The 25,676-nt window shown below is 39.3% G+C and overlaps 1 protein-coding gene across 1 annotated transcript in view; it reads right to left on the bottom strand.

Annotated features, from left to right (window-relative positions):
• ank2a (ankyrin 2a, neuronal) overlaps window positions 1-10,163 on the bottom strand; it is a gene marked incomplete at its 5' end in the record, with an annotated part of 67,473 nt that extends 57,310 nt beyond the window's left edge. The window contains 2 exons of the mRNA XM_080463629.1: window positions 5,220-5,321; window positions 10,038-10,163. Coding sequence (XP_080319755.1) covers window positions 5,220-5,321; window positions 10,038-10,163 — 228 coding nt within the window. The remainder of the gene's footprint in view (window positions 1-5,219; window positions 5,322-10,037) is intronic.
• Between the last annotated feature and the right edge of the window lie 15,513 nt (window positions 10,164-25,676).

Here is a 25,676-nt window from a genome sequence, read left to right as displayed (position 1 = left end):
CGGGTGTCACGTTTCTGCACAGTCATAGAGGGTATGTAGGACACAAACACACACAAACATAGATACTCATATTTACAGGCTGCTGAAAATGTCAACCTTTCAAAAAGAAAAAAAGAAAAAGAGGGCATTCCTACAAGGCCACAGGATGTGAGTGAGTGTCTGGGAGAGTTATATACGACACAGTATGACTTTAAAAGGCAAAAATGGTGCTATAGTACTGAAAATATCATTCTTAAAAAAGACATTGCCTTCATTTAGCATATTCCCCAACACAAATATATGAAAGGATTTAAAATAATTTTTTTAACAGAAGAAGAAATAGAAGTGGACTTAAGTGAATTTAACATCCTCTTTAACCATGTCATACAACGTGTAAAACCTGCAATCACACACTCCACAAAATAGTTTGCTTTACTTGAACTTATAACATATGAACTAAGGAAGAGAAGAGACACTCTAATGAATAAATAAACTAAAGTTGACTAAATAAATGCATTATGATTTCAAAATATTCAAAGTATGCCTCCTCTAAATTCATTTATATGACAAAATATCTCTCTATTATCACACAGATAGGGTTCTCAGGCACCTCACAAATATAATAATTTAACTAATATTCTGTGGACAAATTAGATTAGCCACCATGTTGTTTGAGGTTTGTGTGAGAGAAAGGGAGAGAGAGAGAGAGAGAGAGAGAGAGAGAGAGAGAGAGAGAGAGAGAGAGAGAGAGAGAGAGAGAGAGAGGGACAACAAAGTACCATTGTATATAAGATAATATTCTGTGCTAAATAGACCTAGACTGTATTGAGAAAACACATTTTTGATTTTCACTCTCACCTCAGAGAGAGAATGGGCATGGTTTATGTCAAAGTATGGCCAATTTTCTTTCCAGATTTTGCAAGTTCTCAGTGCATGCATGTGTTTTTCACTGACTACTCCACTTTCCTCCCATAAACCAAAACACCCTTGAAGCAAATTAGTGTCTATAAAACTTTCAGCACGTGTGAATGCGAGTGTGTGTGAGATTGTCTGTCTCTCGATGTTTGCTGATGGACCTGCCTTCTCTGGATGACATATAAGCTAAAATATCCTAAAACATATGTAATTTTGTGTAATAAAAGCAGCAATAACCATACTATCTATAACAATAAATATGTGGAAGTTTCATTGTTTAAACGAAATTTATGGAAATGAAACTTTACCTTTATGTTTCAATCTTTTGTGATTTATTTCTACTGGCTGCCATCAGCTATAATCATGTCACATGTCAGGTGTTGGATGCTGAGTTTGAGATTACTGCTGCACTTTTTTATGCAAAAAATGTCCATCATCAGGTGGCACCACCTAATCTCCTAATGCCATCACGCCTGTGAATTATAAATCAGTTTGTCGTCTGTCAGCTGGTGACATTTTGACTGTATTGGCAGAAGACATGAAACAATGTCTAGACGCTGTCCACTGACATTTAATTGAGAACAAACTCAACTTTTAGTGGTTTTCATTCTCAAATTTCAAACTTGCTGAACCAGCAGAAATTATGCAATCTTACTAAAGCATTTAAACACATTTAAACCATTGCAGAAAAGATACAGAAAACCAACAACAGACACGCACGCACGCACGCACGCACGCACGCACGCACGCACGCACGCACGCACGCACGCACGCACACACACACATCTAAAGCTCCTTTCTCTATGAGCTGAGCTGTAACTGAAAGCTTCATTTAGCTAATGGACGTGCAGCCTGATAAAGTGATCTGTAGCTCGCGCAGGCAGGAGAGAAACTCCAGCGCAAATTAATATCATCGCTCATTTAAACGCTGACCTTAGTTGTGATCACATATGGTAAAATAAATAGTCAAATTTATTTGGTTATTTTTCATTGGGATAATCTATAGTAGGGCAACAATGTTAGAGGAAAAGGAGGAAATAATGCAAATGCATTCAGATTAAAGACTAATATCACTTACCAAGGATTAGCATTTAGGTAGATTAGAGGGGAACTCTGGCTTTTAATTGTAGGGACATGGAACAAAACATGTCAACCGACTCATACACACACGCACTCTCACGCTAAAACTAGATAAAGTACCACCAGACTCATTGCTGCGGAAACTCTGCTTGAAAACAGAAGATTAGGCTATCGAACAAGAAAATAAATAATTTCTTCACTTCATTCATAAAAATATGTGTAACAGAGAAGCACAGTCAGACTGATGCATTCGTCGGACTAGTAGTAATGTCTCTGTCTCCGTCTCTTATACCAACTTGGACAGCCTTGAGCGTTTGGCATCAGACTCCGGCCCTCCAAACCCTGTTGCTGCTTTCAAGGAAATGACTCTTCAGTTATTAATGAACAGGCCACTGTGGTTAACACTCAAATTGCTGCATGACTGTATTCTACGGTTTCCTAGTGACTCGCAAACACATAAACTCAGAAACATAAACAAACAACTGATGAAACACAATGCAATTCATGAAGATAGGGATACACACAGGTATCACTTAAAGGACAGGAGGACAACCGGATGTTGCAACTATTGAACAAGAATATACATGAAGTTATGTCTGCTGATGCTTTTTGCCCCTCAGACCTGTGACTCCACAGACTGCAATGCTGACAGAACAACTTGGATAACTGCTTTGTAATTGATCAAAGTGCTTTTCAATAATAATAATTTCAAATTATTTTGTTTGTATTGACCTTGGTTTTTTTTTTATACTCATGAGATCAGTGTGAGCGACCAAGTGCCCGTTAGATCTGCCTTGGAACACTTCTAGATTATCTAGAATAGACGATTTCAATTTAGATCTCGATACTAACATGAAAACCAACTAGTGTTAGTGTCAGAAGCTAAACTTAATATTACAACTATTCTATTTTGAATAATACACATATATGTGTATATTTTATTTATGCCGTTTCCCAATCATCACATTTTGTGAAACCTCCCCAGGCCTAGGCTACCCTGGAAGACCCCGCTCCATGCCTCTAAATGTGGCCACACACCTTCATTGGACTGCAACAACGATGTTGGAGCTCGTTCGACTCCACCGGTAATGTCCTCTTCCTTTAAGTTTATAAACAGGATTACATTTGACTTCTTTATTAAAAAGCGATAAGCTTTTGACCATCAAGATATGACAAGTTACACAGAAAGTAATGACACAGATTTCACTACATGCCCGCCACTCAAGCGTAGAAACTGGACTTATAAGAATGTGTGTGTGTGTGTCTATGTGAGTAATCTTGAGCACCTTTCAGAATATGCAGAGTCACAGACATACATACACGGATCGATGCAAACATTAGCTGACATTACTTTGGTTGAATGTTGTCATTCACTGACACACATAAAAAGAGAAATATAGACATATATGAATCATAAATAATTTATTCATGCATGCTGGATATTACTAATGATATGAGCTGCTTGTGATTAAACAAGATAAGAGCAATTCAGCGATTTGACAAAATGACTGATAACATGGTCTTCATATATTATACTGGTCTCCATGACATATGCAGGTAGAGGCACGTATTCAGTGAAGGCATCACTGGGATATGTATCAAAATGTCATGCACATTTTGGTCACCTGACAAGGTCTCAAATTGGATCATCTGACGGCTGAGAAATACTATGAAGGGCAGGACGCTCCTGTTGCAAGGGAGGAGGTGGATGTGTGTGTGTGTGTGTGTGTGTGAGTGTGAATGTGAGTGTGAGTGTGCACAGACAAGTATAATGAGGTTCTGCTGTTGATATGCACAACAAAACCCACAGTGCCCATGACAACAAAACAGCAGAGGGGGCAGTTTCTACTTGATGTTTGCCAGCCAATTGCAGTTCAATGTATAAATAGTTGCTGGTAATTTCCGGGATAATTACACAGAGACGGCAATGAGACTGCAGAGTGTATGATATGCATGCAGACACGCAACAATTTTAGGCTACCCCGTGACCGCTATCAATCATATTAACATGGATCAAGCAAGAGGTTTTAGAGAGCAGTCAGGGGGATAAGTATTTTACCCCCCCCCCCCCCCCCCCCCGCCCCCTCTCCCCCTCTCCCCCTCCCCCGGGGGGAATGTAGGTTGGTGTGGGTGTGGGGGTGACAACAGCTGTCAGTGAGCCACAGACCTTTGAAATGCTGCTGAGATTGGCGGGATAAAAGGGTGTGGCAGAGGGGGGAAGGACAAGACTATTGTAGATGTGAGCGTAGTAATGTTGTAAAGGAGGCCTGGTAGATTTCCGCTGAGCCTTCTCATTTGTGACATCCCACCGTGACACGGCAAAACTAAGGTCAGCTAAAGCAGGTTTGCCAGGAAGCCTAAGTAACGGCCCTATGTGCAGCATGCACAGCATCATTTCACAGGAATAAAATAAGTAAAGTTTTTGACCAGCTATATTACCATGTCGGTGGATTTTAAACTAAACTATTTCATTGCTCTTTGAAAAAAAACTCAAACTGTAAAATACATAGAACTAAACCTGGTTTGCATCTGATCTTGAGGACATTTGACAACTCGCTGCAGCATTTCTATTTTTTCTTTCTGAACATATTCTGGGAATTATTGGAGGATGTGTTTAACACTTGAACACAAACAAACCTAACTTATCCTTACCAATGTATTATTTTAGGATTGTTCCCATTTAATAATGTCATATGAATTTCTGCAATTCATGAATGATTTTATAGGGGATTTATAGGGCTGCCATGCAAGGTGCTCTATTGGGAGCCGTTCAGGGTTCAGTAACTAGTAACTAGCAGTACTTCCTCTGGCAACATTGATGGCACATAAGAGACACTAATCCGGGTCAATAATTGGTGCTATATCCAGGGGCAACACTGTTTTGAAGTCTATTTCCGAAAGTGATCAATGAAACTGGAGGGATTTCAGTTTAAATTGATACATGCATCTACTGGAACAATTTCACATCATATGCTCCTTTTTTGTTTTACGTAGTTCAGATGCGTCACATCCAATAATAAAGGTTTCAATATGATGGAATGGATTTTCATAACTGCCAGTGGTAAAACAGTATAATTTTAATTTCATGACATCCATAAGATACAGAATCAGAGTGCAGGATCACCAGATGAAAAGAGAAAAAGTTCACTGAACATAGAAAAACAACATGCTTCACATGCACAAGACAAAAAAAGTGTGATTTGAGAGTCGTGGACGTGTGTTGAGTCTATTTTGAAGCTTTTTACCTGGTTACAGGTGCTGATGTCGACTCCATTTTTCAGGAATTCCAGGACTTTGTCGATATTTCCTGCTCTGGCCGCCCGGAGAAAACTGGTGTTGCTGTCAGACTAAATGGATAAAGACACACATTAATGAGGTATTAAAAACGGGAAACAAGTATGCCATTACTTTTAAATTTTCTTTATTTACAAAGTGTCAGACCTACTTTGTAATGCTGGGTAAAAAAGATAGACGCATATGATTTAAGACACAGCCTAAACAAAGTGCATCACTCAAAAACACACAATTAATTACTTTTTATTTTAAGGTTTCTTATCTAACTATTTAGCCTTTTTGCCATATACTTTTTCTTTGTTCTACTCATGTAAACATTTCCATCAAAAGGTGATTTATTACGAAACACTAAAATGGGAGGTTCAGAAGATGAAGTTTGATGGTTTTATAGGAGTGAGACTGCTGATATCAATGTCTGAGTAGGCTGTTCTAAATTTAACCATCAGACATCATGGCTGCACAAAGCAGCTGCAACGCACACACACGGTTTTCATCACTTCACTGAATATCACACTAACTTGCATTCATTTCCTGGAGGCTATCCTTAACAATGTATATTATCCAGGCCAGTACGCACATACAAAATCTATGTTAAGAAGATTAATATTTTTTTTTCAATGTTTGTGTATATGAATGATCCAAGCTTTGCACTGATTTACTCCAGAATGTTGGCCTCGTTTTGCTGCTCTTCAAAGGATGTAATAGAAGAAGTGCACTATCCACATGGCCTTTTCCTCCGAGCAGCGCTCAGTATCAACTGTACACATTCTTTAAAACATCCCGAGACCACCACCACGTCGCACTGTAACATAACTCACTGTAACTTTACCTCACTGTCACCATATACGTCTCTTTAAAATGGCGTTACTTGATAACCCTAATTACAAATAACCACAATTCAAAAAATATTTGAATGATTGATAAATTGTAAATATGAATGGGATGCAATACTTAAATCCTGGTACACACCACCAAGACAGTGAAACAGATGTTGAAAGTAGAAAAACAAATAACTCAATTTGAATGTAAGTGGCATCTGTGGCATGGGCAACTAAATTAACATAATAACCAAAATGATGAGCGCTGCTGCAATAATTTCTTGTAGAATCGTTAGTTAGCAACTTGTCAGTCAGAGGCTCTCAGATGTAAAATGTCAGGAAGGAAAAAAAACAAACAATTAAAGCTGTGTAACAATTTGTCTCAACAAAACTACCTTTTTTGGACGCTTGAGATTTTCTAGATTTCAAATGACCCTGAATTAAAAAAAAAAAGACTACTCTAATACTGCAACCACTACAAGGGCCCTGAAACATTCATCTAAAAAAATCGCTGATAAACACAGTACTCTATGCAATGTGCAAATACAACCCTTTATTTCACCTACTAAATTCCTTAGAAAGTCAAAGTTTCTCACCTGAAATCACATATTTTTACAATTCATAGCTTGAAAACTCTATAAACAGCAGAGACGAACACTAGTTATTCTCATAATATAGCCCCTGAATAAAATGGATAGGATGCATTGGAAAATGCAAGGATGTGTAGTTTTCATATTTTAAAATTGAAAGCAACAATCAGGTACAATAAATAATAAAAATGCTTCATAGCAATGTGCAAAAACAAAAGAGTATTTATGTGATTACAAGTGTGAACCAGAGATATCCTAATTTTGCAAACTCCCAAGAACTCTTAAAACACATGCCTTTAATATCAATCACAGGTACTTAAGTATTGTTTGACTGCCATCATCTTATTATTGAAAACAACAGAAATACAAGTGAACGTTTGCAAATAATGTCACTTGGCTTGATAAAGTGTTGAAGCTGTATCATGAATCAATATCAAGAAGCAAGTGAACACAGCCCATATAAATGGTTTCACTTTCTCTCAGTCCAGGCTCATGTAAAGTTTGCTGAGGCAAAAATGGAAAGTGTTCTTCTGCTAGATGGATAAACCATCTGATATAGTTTCATAAACTCCAGTCATGGTGCCGTGCAGACTAAAGAGAAGAAATAATCGACAAATTACCAGTGCAGTTCAATAAAGAGCTCCTCTGTTGGTATGTGGTTACACTACATTAGTGATAATGGTGGTTACTAATTAGGGATGCAAAATATATAGCAAATTCATCAACATGGGCAAAATACATATCATATCATAACATAACAGTCATAACAGTCCTCGAATACATTATGCACTGTGCATTCATGCTCTGCAAGATCAAATCAGAAGTTTTAAAATTAAAGTTTCAAATAAAAGTGCAAATACTGCTGAGTAAGTCAAAAGAATGTGCAATTAACCCAATTTATTTCATACCTGTTGTTGAAGGCCTTTCATACTTTGACTCTATCTTATCAGTATTGCCGAACAGTAAAAGAATCAAAATAATGAACTGACTTGTCAGCAGCCCAGATCATTCATGAAAACAGAACATTTGGTGCATCGTATAAAGAAGCACTGTACAGCCAGAATCCTGCTTCACATCACCCAAAATTCCAACATTTTAAATGTATCAACCACCCAACAGTTCCCAGTTAACTTTTTGAAGACTGACAATAATAAAAGAATGCAGATTTAAAAGAAAAAAAACCTTGTCAAAATGTTGTGACAAATATGTTGTGAAAATAAAATTCATTTCGAAAGATGCTGAGGATGTGTAAACAAATGAAAGAATATTGTGTCTCCGCAAACATATACAGTGACACTATATACTGTGATTTACAGACCAAGTATTACAGGTGTCTACAATCATGTTACAGGTTTACTCAATAAAATTGTACATAGTTTTATCTTCCATTCATAATTCAAATATGCAGTACTAAGTGATTGTTACAATTACTACTGGCTTTATTAAATTCTAAGAGTGTGGACAAGGTATTAACCTCTTATAAGTGGGGTTAATGCATCTACATGTCGGACAGACACAAGTGGGCGTTAACTTGTGAACTCAGCACAATCTCGCCACTGCATGTCAAGAATGAGGTCACACCATCCTGTGGGATCAATGGGTCAAACCCCTCACACGAGATGTCGCCGCATGTACACAAACACCAGCTCCAGCATGAAAACGCTCTCCTAAAAAGGGACGCTTTGTGAAGTTTAAGCATCAGGAAATACTGTATCAATAAATGCAGCCGAACAGCAGCTTACCAGTGAATCATCTGTAGCCGAGTTGTCCTTGTAGTAGTCCGTGTGCTGGTTCAAGTCATTATCACTCCCCGTGGTCTTTAAAGCTTTATCTGATCCACATGCCTTACATGATGCTGCATTTCCCATGGTTACCATCCAAACGAGGATTTCCCAGTTATATAATACTGATTCTCACTTGCCTCACTGGTCTTGTGTGGTTTGCCAAAATCCTGTTACTTACTTTGCCTGTCAAAGCCTTCCCATCCTACTTTACTGGATGCAACAGTCAAACTTACAGTACGTGTGCATTTTATTACTCCAACTCTTACTTCCTTCTCCAAAAAAACCACCTCCTCTTGCCGTTTCCGTCAGTCCCTCATCCAGCTCTGTCTTGATGGATGCAGCCAAGGCCCAGTCCTGCCTGCTTTTCCTCCACCTCTTCCTCTCTCTCCCTGTAGGTAACAACTGCAGCCATAAACATTTAACCCTCACCGTCTCAGCTGTTCTTGGCGATCCATACCCTCAATTCTCAATCTAACCAAGTCACCAGCCCCCTCGCTGTGAATGACCCGGGTGGGGAGCGTGACAGCTGGGTTCAAATAGGAATGTACATAGACCTCATAGCTTGCCAAGTTGTCTAGGAAATACTACGGGCGACATTGAAGAGACACAAAAACAGTTTTTTAGTTTAAAAAAAGACCCTCTCAAATATATAAGCAATTTAATCTTTTACCACCAAATCACACCCATTGTGAGAAATACTTTTTAACTTAGAGATATCGAAGCTCTGTCATATCCATATCTCTGTCATGTATCCATACATACTGTCATTTATTTTACTTAGAAACAATTCACAGGCGGTAAGATGTGTTTTGATGACGTTTCAATGCGCGCTTAAATTATAATTGTTATCAGTAAATTAATAACGACTGCTACACAGGAGTGAGGGGGTATGGTAAGCTCATTAGCCTACATGTTGGTCTAACATTACTCGTGTGAAATGTCATACGCCATGACCAGTCAGATTTCACATGCTATCACACACTCGCAAGCATCGCTGATGTAATCAGGTGTGTGTCAGCGTACTTGAGTGTCGTTTTGGGTGTTTTCAACCTTTTCACCATCTGCCTGTCATTCATTTGTTAGCCAAGTTCGCTACACAAGCAGAGATTGGATTGATTGAGAACCAGATGTAATCTCTGTGTCTGTACAGGATTTGTGTAGATTGACCTGTAGTCCTTCATCTCATGAAGGGTAGTGGATTACACACTGTACTCTGTCTAAGGCTGACCGTATTCTTACTGTATAGCAATCCAAATGCTTATACAATATTTCAGCTGCATTCACGTGCAGACGGCGACATTCATTGTAATTTGTCAACTCTGTTACTGTAAACAAAGTGTCGTTTCCATAATTCGCTTTTCAACATTTTCAATAGAATTGTACATTTACCCTCGATCATATTTCCAGCCACATGTCCACATCTGTGCATCACCCACAGCTCAAACTAACACAGTGCTCATCACTGATGACCAACTTCTCCTGCACCATTTTTTATTTTTTTTTATTAAAAATCTGCGTGAGCTTGTGTGGATGAAATTCTAAGTTTAAGCACATTAAGTAACATACGTGTGTTTTACCTGGCGCTTTCGCTCAGCTCTTTCCCGCTGCCGTCTCCTCTTGTCTCTTGCTATTTGTAGAGCTCTGTATTCTGGATGGAGCTCGAGCTCACGAGCTTTCTTCAGGTGGGCTGCAGCGTGGGCCATGATTTCAACTTTTTAACCTATCTTCAAAATGACGTTGCAAATCAAGTTGGTGAAAGTCTACGTTGATGTGAGTGTTGCTTCTTTGTTTTCGGGAGAGAGAAAAAAATTTACTGTTCAAATCTTTTTAGATTTTAAGTATCTGGTCTTAAAGCATTCCAGGGATTGATATTCAACTTTGAATTAGCATTCATCCATGGTCAGGTAAAAAGAAAAAAGAAAAACTGAAAAGAAAATCCTTTTTTCCCTTGAAAAGAAAATCATGAATCAGCCTTTTGTTTCCTCAAAAACAATGCAAAAACAGAGGTCCTGACGTCCGTACATGACAAAAGAAAAAACTAGTCGCATGTGCCGAAGAGATGAAAGGAGATGATGACTGAAAACGCCTGATGAAGGCTGAGGGTAAAATCCATCCACCCACTCATGACATATACCCTACCCCCCCCCCCCCCCCGCATCACACACACACACAGGGAAAGACCCAGTCCAGATGTGCATACAAACTGTATTCCATGTGAACAGCTGTTGCTAAAAAATGTGTGTGAGTGTGTGTGTGTGCACGTGTTTGCATGTGAGCGCTAGTGTGTATGTGAAATGCAGCCACAGGAGAGTGTTTATTGTGTAAGGGGTTTAGGGAGGCTGCATGCCAGCAGCCCACTGACTGCTGCAGTCGCTGCCACTTTGTCTCTCGCTGAGGAAATGCTCACCATCCTGAGAGGAAGACATATTAGTTGAAGAAAGGTTGCATGAATAAGAACTTCATGTAATATTAGCACGGAGTTGCAGCAAGTTGATTAAAATACGGTGAAATACAAATAGATCCTTTCTTTCACAAGTTGTTTCGTCAAATTTTGTTGCCCTTTTAGAGGAGGTAAAGACTGAACCGACGAGGGACAAGAGATTCTGATTACAAAATCCAATTCATGAATCAGCATGTTTTATATCGAACGTTCAAATGATTGATCAAATACTTTATCTGCACTCGTTACACAGAATGAAGCAGTGAGGAGGTTTATTATTGTGATGAATTTCAACAATAGGGTGGAAAGAGATCAGAAGTCGTGCAGATGCTGAGGAGCAGGGTGATTTTTAGGTACAGGCTGTCCTTCAGTGAGCCAGCAGAGAAGACGGGACACACCACTCGGTCCGGAGGGGGACCGTCGACCACACACCAATGGCTCCCAATCACCTGCAAGTTCCAGACTTCCCTCTGCACGTGGGGAAAGTGGGTTGGCCTGAACCTCAACTGCACTGCATCCTCACTACGGGTGGCTGATGGAATCAAATTTGACGTCTCGTGCATGTGAGTGTGTCTGCTCGCCACCGGCAGATGGATGTCAAGGTCTCTCTCTGTCAATGCGGCTAATGTTGGGAGTTTTAAATTTCAGCACCAGGGACGGGGGGCACTATCTCACACCTCTATTTCTGTTCACACATTCAGCCTGATATGTTTTCACTGGCTCAGTCAACAACAACAGCATCAGCAACATTTACTTCTTCCAGTAGTCATGAATGAGACAGAAGCGCTGAATCACTCTGCACTCCTCAACATGTCACACTGTAGTGCTCTTAACCTGAACACTTCATCTGGATTAATGGAAGTGCTGCTGTGGGAGAGAATACACATGGAAGGGAACTTATTCTGCTCTTATAGCACTATCTGCTGGTGAAAAAGGGGAAAGGGTCCAAAAAATGTAATAAAAAAAAAAACGTGACATGATGCAGTGATCATAACTGTAAAATATAAAAAAGAGAGGTTGGAGAAGCACCAGTGTAAAGATCATTGTATTGAAATGTAAAGGTTAAAATTGTTGGTTTAATGAAAATATAGGGTATTTATGATATTAATCAATTATTATATATGCTTAATGTAGTATTTTATATTTTGTAATGCAACTGCCTTCTTAAAATTAAGTGGTTTTTTTGTCCAGCAAAACCACACTTTATAATTTACACTATAGCAATATGATGTGACTGAATCTTAATTGTCAAATTATTTGAGCAATATACCATAACTGAACATCATTTCATAATATAGATCAAGTCCAGAACCACCAGCTCTTGGCTTTTGGCAATCCTATTATTGACATTGTCATTTTAAGTCTACCTACAAATCTAAAAGTAAAAAAACAAAACAAAGCAAACCACCCCTATAACATGGTACATCCCACACTGCAAAGAAATATATATAAACTTGTAAGAGTTGGAAAGTACTGTACAGCCTAACTTCTAGTGTTACACATTCAACATAAATAAATATATCATTATTGATCAGTGTGTAAGTTGATCCAGAAATAGGGTGCTCACAGTAAGAATGCTACGGATGTTCAGTGGTTATGCATCAGCAAAAGCTGTTCGGTAACTTTTATCGATTACTCAGGGACACTAATGAAGATTAGGAGAAGACATTATAAACTGACAAATATAGTGTGTGTGTGTGTGTGTGTGTGTGTGTGTGTGTGTGTGTGTGTGTGTGTGTGTGTGTGTGTGTGTGTGTGTGTGTGTGTGTGTGTGTGTGTGTGTGTGTGTGTGTGTGTGTGTGTGTGTGTGTGCGTGTGTTTCTGTTTGTGTGAGAGTGTGTGCTTGGTTCATTTAAGAGTCAGATTACATTGACAGGGTTCTCCAGAGAAACCTGATGGGAGCTCTTGTTTCTGTTGGTGGGGGGTAAATGGTCTGCTTTCCATTTTATAGATCCAGAGGCTTTTATTTGGTCCATTAGGACTGTGTGATAGACAGATATGGGAGTAAGAGACCAGCGGTGGATGTTCAAGTGCTTCGAACTGTGCGTGCGTGCGTGTGTGCACAAGTGCACTACCATATACATACACAGTGACGCACACTTACATGTTTGGATGTGAAAGGAAGGTTGTCATAAGTAGACATGTTGATAAACAGAAATTAGCTGTAGCTTGATTATGAAAGCTTGTTCACCTATTTTAAGTCGTTTTTATCAGATTTGTCAATTTAACAGAAGAAAAGTCCCTCTTGTGAAAAGGGGCACGCACTGGTGGTCAATACAAGATAAAGGTTTAAAACTTTAACTTTATTTATATGGCACCTTAAAGAACAGTTGTTCACAAAGTGCTTTGACAGTAAAAAAAAAAAGTCAATCAGGAATAGGCAACTGCTTTCACTGTCAGATATTATATCTCATATTATTTTTAACCAAATTGTAACTGAGCACATCTACCATAAAGATTTATGTGATTTATGGGAAATAATTTGAGGTTAAAGAAGCAGATTTGCTATCAGGAGTTTGCAGGTTTGAATTGCACAGCTGACGGGTCACCACTGCGGGTCGCTGTCAAGACCCTTAACCCCCATCAGCTCTCTGGAACGCCGTAATGTGGCAGCACCACCGCATCCTAGAAATGAGATCGGTCAAAGCAGGAAAAAAAAGGAATTTCCCCAATGGGGATTAATAAAGTATGATTAGTTTATAAAGCACTAACAGTCTGTTCCTACTTTTAATCAACATACATGCTGTCCTCAGGTAAACAATTGATACCTGGTTCAAATGTGCTCAAAAAAACTACCATCCATCCCGTGAGAAACAAATAATAAATTTTTTTGTTTATGAAAATTACTTCATGGGCTGTTTCCCAAGTCTGATATGCATTACTTTAAAAATATGTCAGCTTTGTGTCTCCAGATGAGAGAAATAATGAAAATATATATTTTTTTAATTTGTGAGATTTATATTGCATGTATATATATTGCAGGATTGTTTTGTCATTTGTGTTTGATTTTCTGGCAACATACAATATGCATCCATCCATCTTATATATGCTTGTTCAGGGTTCGGGGCCCCTGGAGACAATCCAAGCTCACTAATGAGGTACAACCTGGACAGGTTACCGATCCATCATTACACATATGGACGATGTGATTGCACGTGCTGCATGTTTTTTGAACTTTTGGAGGAAACTGAAGCACCTCGAGAACGTCAGAGAGCCGACAATTTCCACGGAGAAATAAAGTCCTGACCCGGATTTCAATTTATGACCTTTCTTGCTATGAGGCCAGAGCACTAAGCACTGCTGCACCATGTGGACGACTCAGTGCACAACAGTTCTAGTTCTCAACTATCAATAAAATAATAGAATAAAATATTAACAAAAAAGATAGCAAATGTGAGTGTTGATAATTGTTCACTAATGAAATGCTGTAATAAGGGTTATGTTTATGAGTTCAAATTTATCTCAGTGAATGAAACAAAATTAACCAGTAAAAATAAATAATCAAACCAAAAAGCAGGTATCTGTAATCTTCTCTAAGTAAATTAATCTGACTTGTTTCTTAAACAGCTTTCTGTTTATGTAAGCAATTCTTTGTTTTTGTTGTTACTTGTGAGGTTGTTTTTCTTGCTGCCGTTGTTGTTTATGATTGGACTGCTAATGGAGCTGAAAGGCTGACTCGAGAATTTCTGCCCCTGATGGGTGTCTGGAAGACTATATTGCATTTGCGTTTTTAGATGGAAGCATCTCTCTCTGTTCGGAACAACTCATCTACACTTCATGATGCTCATACATTTTTCATGATGAAGATTTTAAACTCTTTCCAAATGCGTCTCGTGAAATGCTTGTTGTCATTTGTGATTAAATCTATTTGATTGAAATATTACTCTCTCACCAAATTAAATAAAGTATTTGGTGGATTTCAAAGCGGTCTTGACAGTAATATACAGTAACATATAGTCTGGTTCCCTTATACTCTATTAGATAACTAGTTGAGAAGCACTAAAAGTATTGTTAAACATATAACTGCAGGATAAAAATGAATGAAGGCAGATTAGAACATAAATAGGTTTTCAGTCTATCACAGTGTAAAGACACGCACACGAGCACGTACAGTATGGGCCTTGAAACATGAACCCAAGTACCCAGTTTAAAAATCCATGCACACACAAAAAGAACATGAAACTTCACACAGACAGGGTCTAAGGAATATATTAAAACATACCGAGTGTGGGTCGCTGAGGTTAGATACTTTAAGTTTTTCGTTGTTTTAAATTTGAGATTTTTGAGTAAGGTGGTTAATATCCCAATTATCTGTAGTGTTATAATCACAGAACACAAATGTATATATGTTTTATACTGGCTTCTGTTCTATTCCTTCTAAAAAAGGGCCATGAAGCTATTGCCTAAAAGCATGTGGCACTACGACATGAGAAATGCCATGAAACTGATGCATTTCCTCCCAAATTAAGAGCTTAATTACAAACGTTCTCAATTAGAAATTCAGATTAATGAAAACTTTCCAGGAAGAAATGAAACCCAGAGAGAAATACCTCCAAAATACCCCCATCATCATAATTTGCAGTGCATCAGTTGTTTACAGGTAGTGTTTTATGGTTCAGGTTGGATCATCTTTCTTCATGTCGGCAAGTCCAGAGCCTGGTTTTACCGTCTTTACACCACTCTATGTTGCAGAGTTTTATTTACGTACTTATATAAATCAGTCTATGGATTCTCTGATGTTTTAATCCCTTTAAAGAAATGAAAAAACAAACAAACATCTAGGATATTTACATGTAATTAAAAGCAAATAATTCCTGAGTGATCAGCCTCTTTGAGGACGAAAATAATTACATTTACTAAGTTTTTCCCACCACAATCAAAACTAAATAAAATATTACTTTAAGGCCCGAGCCTCATATATTTATTTCATTTCACAACAAGACAATCAACACAATCAGAAACCACAAGGAATTTGTTTGTAATATCTATCCTCCAAACAATACCAACCTCAAACAGAGGCTGAAAATATACACATAAAAACTCATACCACTCTTTTCAATTCCTTTCTTTCTTTCTCTTCAGGATATTGATTCCAAACTGCAGCTGAAGCCTTACCTATATATTTTTTTATTTTACCTTTATTTTACCAGGCAGTTGCTTGAGATCACATTATATATTTTAGAAGCAAGGCCTCGCCCGCTGTAAGATGAGAAAAAATCAACACTGCAGCTTTAGTGCCTGCCTGGTTGTTTACTCTGGTAAACATAGAAGCTATCGGACAAATGTTTATATGTTTTTATTTACTGTTGAGAAGTGATATTGTGCAAGTCTGTGCAGTCTAAAGGAGATAAAGTGTGAATTTATGACATAGGACAAGGACATAGCATGTGACAACATAGAGACGTTCATGAAACTACCAACAAAAAAACAAAAAAACAACAAACAAACAAAAACCCAGGTGGCTCAAAAACAAACTATTTTGCACTTTTTGTACAGTGTATTGTTTTTATTAGTCTACGGGCAATGGGAAAGTCACTGGAGACAGCGATGGATCGGCTCAGAGATATTGTTTAAATGTCAAGTCGTTTTCAGATATCTTTTACTGCTTAAGAAAGGTCAAAGCCATAAAGGACACAACATCCATGCTCTCACTCTCACTCTCTCTCTCTCTCTCTCTCTCTCTCTCTCTCTCTCTCTCTCTCTCTCGTTTTTTCCCAAAACCAAATCACAGAGTCAAATTTAATAGCAAGTGGACAAAGCGGGCAGTTAAAAATCCAGACCAGACCACACCCAAACAAGATGAGTGATGACACTGAGATATGGCGGGAGGGAGGGGCTGTAAATGAAGTAAAAAAGAAATAGAGATCCACTGTGGATGGGATATATGACCTTGGTGCAGTCATATAATATAAACTGAAAGAAAGTCAAGACCACACCCCATCTTGACTGTGGCAGTAACACACCAAAAGGAGCACCAACAAACAAAAATTGAAACATCTGATTTGTGACTTCATGGTTTTGCCAGCGACACATCGTCCTTCAGTGTTGCAACGATCCACTTTTACAGAGACCAGCAGCAGCCCCACAAGCAGATCACATTGCCACATTACCTGATTGCTCGCAGCTTTCATCTTCTCCCACATTAGACCACACAGCCTTCAATATTTTCGTTTTTTTTAGTGCAAGCCATATAGAAAAAGCCAGAAATGCTGTGTAAGCAACTGCCCCATAAATTCAGAATTCATTTCCTGTTACCAAATGCAGGGTTTATGTAGTGTTATATCTAAAAGCTATCAGGCTGCTGCCATAACATAACCGACGTCCGCCGCTTTTCTGTGATACAAACCGGATTGGTGAGATATACCCCTACCTTGCAAATGGTCATATTAATTTATGACTTTCCCTGTTTCACTCTTTGAAGTGCTGCCCGAGGCCCAGTGGGAGCACATGATGTCAGCTTGCCATTCCAGTTAATTAGATGAGAGAGAGGCCTTAAGCCCATGGGGAAATAAATAGTCAAGAGAGACTGCCATCTCCACTGCAGATGCTATCAATGTTAAGTAATATCAATATTATGGATATCACGGTGAGGGTCGTCTAAAGAAACCTGTAGTGTAGAGCAGCACTAAAAGTCCACCTTGAAAAGTAAAAGAGTCTTTTAGACCGAGAGGAGATTTCAAGTCCTTTGAGATGTCTGAATATTCTCAGCCATCCAAACTAGACAACAACAACAACTTAGTAATATAATCAAAGAAAACAAAAATTCTAATGACTATGAAGAGTTAAAAATATTTCAGAAAGTGATCCTACCATTAAGCCACAAATATTCCAGACTGGTTAATAGTAGTTTTAAGCCCTGATTGAGATGAGCTGACAGTCTTCACCAACCTCAGTTTGCTTTTTGAATTTGTTCCACATGCTTGGTTGTGAATTAAACTGATTAAACCTGTATCTGATGATCTGAGTGATTCATAACAAACACACACATAAATTGCTTTCTCTGTTACTTGAGGCCAGTGGTGCAGTGAGATTTATCTTCTGTATTAAACCCATCGTGAAGGACCACTTTCAAATGTTTCGAGAGCTTCCTCAAGGTGCACAATTGTTATGCATAGAATATGGACAAGCACTTTCACCAACAAGATATCATGCCAGTCCAGGAAATCCAAGCTTCCGGTTAAAAGCTTGCTTCACCACCGCTCTACCCGACAAGTGAATCACAAATGGATCTAGGCCCAAAAGTAGGTGTATCATCTTCAGGTTTACACTTTGAAGGCACAGAAACAGTCTTCAAATGTAACGTGAAATACCAAGCATACAGTGAACAGTTTTTGACTTCTCTTAATGTGCTCTGCAATGAGGATGTTTATGCAGAAGGCATTTCCATCTGATGGCCCAGCCCAGGCAGTGTCAGATGACAAAGAGAAGTGAGGCAGAAACTGATTTCACCGCCAAGTCAAACGTATTATAAATAATGGAGCGTGTGACCTAAAATTCTCGGCAGCGCACAGTCATACCGGGAATGCTGAGTGATGCTGTCAGACTGAGAGAGAAAAATAAGCAGGCGCGCAATTAGTCAGAGAGACAAAAATAATATAACAGAGTGAGAGAGGAAGTGAATAAAACACGATGGGACTTGAATCCACATTCATTTAGCTGTCAATTATGGCAGCTCAGTTTTGAAGCGTGATCACAAATGATAATTTCGTTTCCATGTTAGCATGGGTTCACACCTCTCCTTTTAAATCTGGTGGGTCACCTCATGTGCCCTCCCCACTGTGCTACCCTGTATCATAAAAAGAGAAATACAACTGAAAACTAAAAGTATTTTGAACAAGAAGTGTAGGACTAGACTTCTTTTCTTAATTTCACTCTGGAAATATTCTCCCAAGTAATATCAATGCTTAAAGTGGAAAATTAAAAAGTCACATGCACCCTCCGTGCATAGAGAAAGACACAACCAACAAAAGCTAGATGAAAAAAATTAATAGGCACAAAACTCAATTTAGCACAACCTTTGCAACCATCTGGACTTACATAAGACAGACATCAAGGTGTTTTTGCAGGAAGGCTGCACTCCAATACTGTGTGTGTGTGTGTGTGTGTGTGTGTGTGTGTGTGTGTGTGTGTGTGTGTGTGTGTGTGTGTGTGTGTGTGTGTGTGTGTGTGTGTGTGTGTGTGTGTGTGTGTGTGTGTGTGTGCGCGTGCGCGTGCGTGTGCGTGTGCGTGTGCGTGTGCGTGTGCGTGTGTGTGCGTGTGGGTGCATTCAGTGCTGAGAGCTATGCTATCCTCAACGACACATGGAAAAAGCTTTGACGTGTTTTTTACATGAGAAACTTTCACTTATTCATCATCAACTTGATGTGAAAGCCAAAAGAAAGATAGATTGAGAGGAGAGGAGAGGAGAGGAGAGGAGAGGAGAGGAGAGGACCATTAGTTAAGAGCAGCAGACGGGGAGGAGAAAGCACATTCACATGTGGGTATCTGAGCTGAGTTTCTGAGAAATCCATTGATCACCGACCACACCCTGCTCTTTCTACCTCCTACTTTTGTCCTCTAACGGGAAACTCAGTTCTAAGGCCGTAATGAATAATTAACAACTTAAATGCCTCCTACTGTTTCAATCCAAAATTGCCTGCCCTCTGTGGAGTAACGGACGCATCTCAACTCACTACAATATTTGTAGGTTGTTGTTGTTATTCTTTTTAACCTATCCCTTAAAACCTCTGCAGTTAATTACGTGCTATTTCTCTCTTGACAACAAAATATTTGACTTTGTTTGATCTTTAACAAATAGCCTTGTGATGACGACCAATGACTCATCATGTGATGCAATACTGCACTCAAAACATCCATCAGGCAAAGATAGGACAGTAAAAGATGGTGTCAGATATAGGTGGGACACCCCGACTATTTACGAGGTACCACAACCAGTCCAGGAGTGTCAAGCCGTTGTTTGTAGCCAAATATAGCCATGCTCATGCTCCATATGGATTTTGGATCAAGTACAAGAATGCCAATGCTGTTCTCACCACCCTATCACCATTACACCAAGTGGAAACTTATACGGAACTCTGTTGCTTGTGTATTGCATCAGGGGTCATCAATAAAGTGGGTCCCTGGTATTTAGAGGCCTGAGCAGCATGCCTAGTATGGTGGCTTGTTGAGGTGAAAACGGTATGAATGATTCAGTGTCAGCTCTTCAGGTCAAAATCTGTATGCCAAGTTCAGAATTAGAACACGTGATATGATGAAATAATTTGTCAATTAAATAGAACTATAGGGGGACTATATAAAACTATTTGGAGTCAATAGATAAAATACAGTCTTGATTTTTTCACATAAAACATGTGTTTATGATGGCACCTGGAGTTTGCATTTTTCCTTGTGCCTTTGTGGATTTTTCCTGGTATTCCAGTTTCTTCCCACAGTCCAAATACAAGTTTGGTAGTTTACAAAGCAAACATGGGAGAACAAATGAGGAAATTGCTTTTTTGGAAAATGACTTACTGTTAAACTGCAATTGTAACTCATATGATGTCTTACTGACTGATGAATTAATAATCAAAAATAATAATAAAAAGTGTTTCAAAACAAATAAAAAAATTGCTTTATAATAAATGCTGAATGTAATTTTTGTTCTTTTTTAAAGAATATAATGTAATATAAGACAATATAGCATAATGTTGTATTATTGAACTTAAGAATAAATGCTTCTTGCTTTTCCTTTTAACCTGGAATACCCTCAATTTGTTTTTTTAAAAATGCAACAATAACGGTGTCTTAGTACTTCCGTTTGCAAAAGGTAGTAACTAAGAAATCTACAGTATGTGCCCGAGGCCATGTTTGTCACTGTGTGTATATATTTGAAATGTAATGTCCATTGAACCACTCTGCTACATGATTATATTAAAAAGTGATAACATTCCCACTCACATAAGGAAATGTTTGTCCATCAAATGATGAAAACATAATCATGAACAATTCCGTATTATATGGACATTTCTCGAGTACAGAATACAATTTATCACATGGATACCACGGCAGTGTAATGCAGAGACATATTCTGCTGAATCATGTGAAACGTCATTGTGTAACAGCGCAGTTAGAAGCTCTCTATTCACAGGAAACAATCACATTTCACAACGTTATTTAGTAAATGGCCGTCTATGTGAGGGGTTGACTTGTGGTCATCCTCTGGCTTCTTTCTGCATTTATAACCACGCAAGTGCTCCAATAGCTGTAATACTGTCAGGGGCGTACAGTACTAAGTGTGAGCCTGTTAGGATGTATACGGATATACACCCTGCATAACTACAACCACAGAGACCCCCCAACTGGCCCAACATTTTTACTGGTAATACACGAGAAGACAGCTGTGGTCACATGTAGCTGTGTGTTGATGTAGTTATTTTGAAGTGATGTGATGAAGGCCATGGCTCAATTTGGGCTCCTCTTCTGCAGTGTACCACTCCCAGCAGAGAAAGAGAAGCTGATAGATAAGCAGGCAAACACAGAAAGACATAAGAGATACAGACAGGGAGGTGGAAAAAAAAAAGGGGGGAGATGAAAATGCCAAAGGCTGCAGTGTAATCTGACCTCCTGAAACACCGGGACTTCAGTGTGGAGACCAGCAGGGAGGTGTGTAGGGCAGAGAGTCTGCCGGGAGATAGGGAGGAAGATGTTTTGCAAGGAAACGGGAGCTGGGTTGGAGTGACGGCTAAGAGAGGAAAATAATTCTGGGCTAAGTTGTCGAGCCTCAATGGAGGAGTGTGAGAGGAAACATGTTTGTAGAGAAGGAAAGAGGGATGCCAGGGTGAAAGGAATGTGGAGAGGAAATGTGTTGCTTGAAGATGTGCAAAACAGAAGGAAGCGGGGTATTTCACAAATATATAATTCGAAGGGAAGTATCTCTACCAAGCATTGAGTCACAAGCACTTCAAGTTGCCTCTATTGAAGTCATTTCGAAATGTGAAATGACAATATACCCATCTATCTTCTACACAGACATTACCCCAGCTAGCATTGCAGTCCCAGCTGACATGGATGAAAGGCAGGCTACAGCCCAGAAAGGTTGTCAGTCCATCACAAAACTAACAAAGAGAAATTTTAAAAAGAACATACATCCACACATATAGTTCAAAATTAAACATTATTAATTTTTTTTTCCCAGAATCAACCCTGGTAATTGAATTACTGCTGTGTGGCATTGCTAACCATTGCAGCAACATTACATCACCTGGCAACATAGCAAAAGTACACATTTGTGTTTGAAGACAAAGGAAGTTTATTTGTACGTATGTGTATCGAATAAGAATCTCAGAGCGTGTGAGAGTGTCCGGGTTCACATATTTCCATTATTAGTATCAGACTGCAGTGGACATAAAATATTGTCCTGAATCGAGAGTAAACTGAGCTCTAAGTTTCAACGACTCAACCACAAGAAAGTGGAACTGGCACCAACAGAGAGCTGACATAATATGACGCAGTGTGTCTGTGTATTGTTCAGAAAGCGAGTGCATACTGCAGAACGCAGCCTGCAATTGAACGGCGACACAGGTCCGATGCACTGAGCTCAGAGACATGGACACACCGCCGCCTGGCTCAGAAGAGGCTATTTTTCTCCAGAACTATCACACGAGCGATGGGCAGTATTATTTTTAGACCTGCCAGTAGGAGTCACATGATGATAGTGTCCTCTTGTCAGGTTCTCTTTTGATCTCTTGTATACCAGTCTATTACAGAGGAAGCGAGCTCTGTGCAAACGTTGACATTCAGTAATTTGACAGTATTGGATAGTGTCATCTTTACAATTTGAAGAAATGAAGAATCCCCTCTGATTAAAAGGACACACAGCTCCCTGAATCTCCCAGCACAAGTCAAGTACCAAACATATTCAATTTTGCAACTCTGTAACAAAGTCAGGTGTATTTTTTTCATTTCTACAATCTTACAGTACACACATTTACTGCAGTTTTGCTGCTGTCTACAAATTTAGTATTAGCAGTGGTATAAATGTTTTGGGTAAACTAGTCCGCATCAGCAAAATGGTGAAGAAAGCGAAGAAAGAGGAGTAGACCAAAACAAATATAAAAAGACAAGTGATATAAGAATTCTGTTGTAAAGGTGGGCATAAGTTCAGATTTTTAAAAGTGAATGAAAATGTCAGCATATATGTAGAGTTTTGAAGAATCTTCTCACCTCCTAAACATGTGAGAATGAACATCCTCATGAGTCAGGGTACAACAGAATAGTTTAGTTTGAAGCAAAACCAAAATAGTACCAAGTGTTGGATTGTTCACCCACTAATAGGGAACGCAAGCTGGTTTGGACCATCATGGGACAGGTTAGTTTGACCTACTGATGATGTGCCGTTGCAATAGTTGTGTTTTTGTTTTTGTTGTTTTACTTTTCCAAACTTTGAATCTGATAATCAGGTTAACCATTAGTCAAGCTGTTGTCCTCCCACGGTCTGAAGTTGGGAATAGACAAAAGAAAAAAGCCGGGGAGAGACCTACCAGGATAAGTCAAGTGTAGCGTGACGAGGACGTGATCGCTTATCAACACTGCTGCTGCCAACTTACACACAGTGCTGTGGGGACTAAAAATGGATCTCTGCAGGGGTAAACAATTATTCTCCGGCATCACTTAAGGGCCTTACAGAGCAAGCTGAATTACAAAATATCCACCCAATATATAGGACATGAGTAAATGACATTGGATCAGATTTGTGCATGTGTGAGATTTGTTTAGGACTAAAAGATCATCTCTTTAAATTTTTGTGAAGAATAAGGAAATGTAACCTCTCGGACTGCAGCTGTAACTGCTAGAAGGACCTTTCATAGAGGCTCATAACAAGGGTTTAATCCAAAAGACACGCATGATGATTTAACTTGAATCACAGCAGTAGATGACATGACATGTCGTACGATCTTAATGTGGGGACTGGACTGTTCACAGAGATTCGCTCTAACTGTGACTTCTTTTACCAGCTCAGCCCTCGGATAAAATGCATCTCTCACCAAAAATACAAGGTATCCTCTGTACTTTTATGGCACAGCACAATAAAATGACTGCATGAATAAATCAAGGCAAAGTCCAGATATTGGTGACAGATCTGTAGATCGTCTTTCTGTTTAACCAAAATCTTTTCAGCGTCACACAAACATTACAGTTGCAGTCTTCAAGTATTCTTCAGCATGATGTGCTGATTCCCTCATGAAGTCACAGACACCTGACTGAGAAGTGCCAGCTTAAATATTTCAACGTCGATTGGACAAAAACTGCTGAAAGCATCCAAGAATCTGCCCTTGAAGGCTCCACCCTAAAAGAGGAGCTCAAAGTGTGTGTCTTTGTGTCTGTGTATGTGTGTATATGTGGCACTGGGGTCCATTACTGAAATCACATTAGCCTCAGAGAGTGCACTGAGACAGGAAACAACCCTCCACCATCTTCCGACTCCCTTTCAATGAATACGTAAACACACACACCCAACATGATCAAATCATGATGATATCAATTAGTGTCTGTTTTGATCTCAATGCTACACATTTATGATAAAACAAATTGGGAAACAAAAGTAATGTCTGGATAAAGCTTTTCTTTTTTCAATCAAACCTATTTACCTCATGCTGTTTTCATTTAATACCCACATTAATAATGTATTTATATCATTGCTGTGTTTTGTGTACACATGGAGATGGACCCAAGATCCTTCTGGGACATATTATCATTGCTGTAAACAAGAGCATGACAAGACATAATGGCATAGTTGCCCAGCCCACCAGCTGCACAAGAGCACAGAGTATGAATAGAACATTCATACACTTCAAATATCCCACTCACCCATCTTCTATACACACTTTAAACTGTAGCAGAAACAAAAGGTGAAATGCAAGGGACACTCTAGGCAAGTAACCAGTCCATCACAGGGCAAACACAATAAGACCAAAAGACAATAACACAATCATAGATGTGGGAAACCTTTTGCTGTAAAAGCATCACAAGCAACCGGACTTTACATGAGCCACTCTGTGAGTTTACCTGTCTCAGACACAAGGTGGTGGAACTACTAATGTTTGACAAACAACTGATTTAAAAAACATCTCGTTCTCAAGTCTAAATAAATGACTTGGTACAAGTCGTGTTTAGGGTAAAGGGATAAATGAGACATAGAGAGGGAAGTTCACCCTCTGAATGGTAAAACTGTCGTGTCTTATCTGCACAGTATACCTCCAGTGGCGCATGTGAGGCTGTAAACATCCAGTCGGTGCAAACCTGGTGGTGTTTATTTTGACGGCCATAACAACTGGTAGAATTGGCCTGTTTGGAGTATTTTCTATCACATGCACGATAAATCCCTTATCAAAACACATGCTACGCTTTTTGCAAAATAGGCTCTCCCTCTGATTAGCGGGTATTTTATGCAATAATATGAAGAAGAAAAAAATGTGTGTCAGCTCCACAGCGAGTATGTGATGAAGCACGGCAACGCCTTTGCCTCGGTGCGCCCGGCGCGCAGCTTCAGCAGCGGACTGAGCTGCTCATCACACGGCTGACTGACTGACTCGGCCACTTAATGCTGCTGCTGCGGCGGACACACACCCACCTGCCGGATACGGTTCTGGTGCAGCGGTGCTGGAGGTCCACCCTCCGGGGACGTGTTGTTCGAGGACCCAGTCTTCAGGTCACGATCGGAGCCGCCGCCCCTGGAGTGACTTTCTTCGGGGCTACTTGACATCCCGTCTCGGGCTCGGCAGCTGCTGCCGCTGCTGGA

The sequence above is a fragment of the Lipophrys pholis genome, assembly GCF_963383615.2.
Source record: "Lipophrys pholis genome assembly, chromosome: 5".
NCBI classification, from domain to species: Eukaryota; Metazoa; Chordata; class Actinopteri; order Blenniiformes; family Blenniidae; genus Lipophrys; species Lipophrys pholis.
Note: the sequence above shows the minus strand (reverse complement) of the source record. Positions and strands in the feature narration are given on the sequence as shown.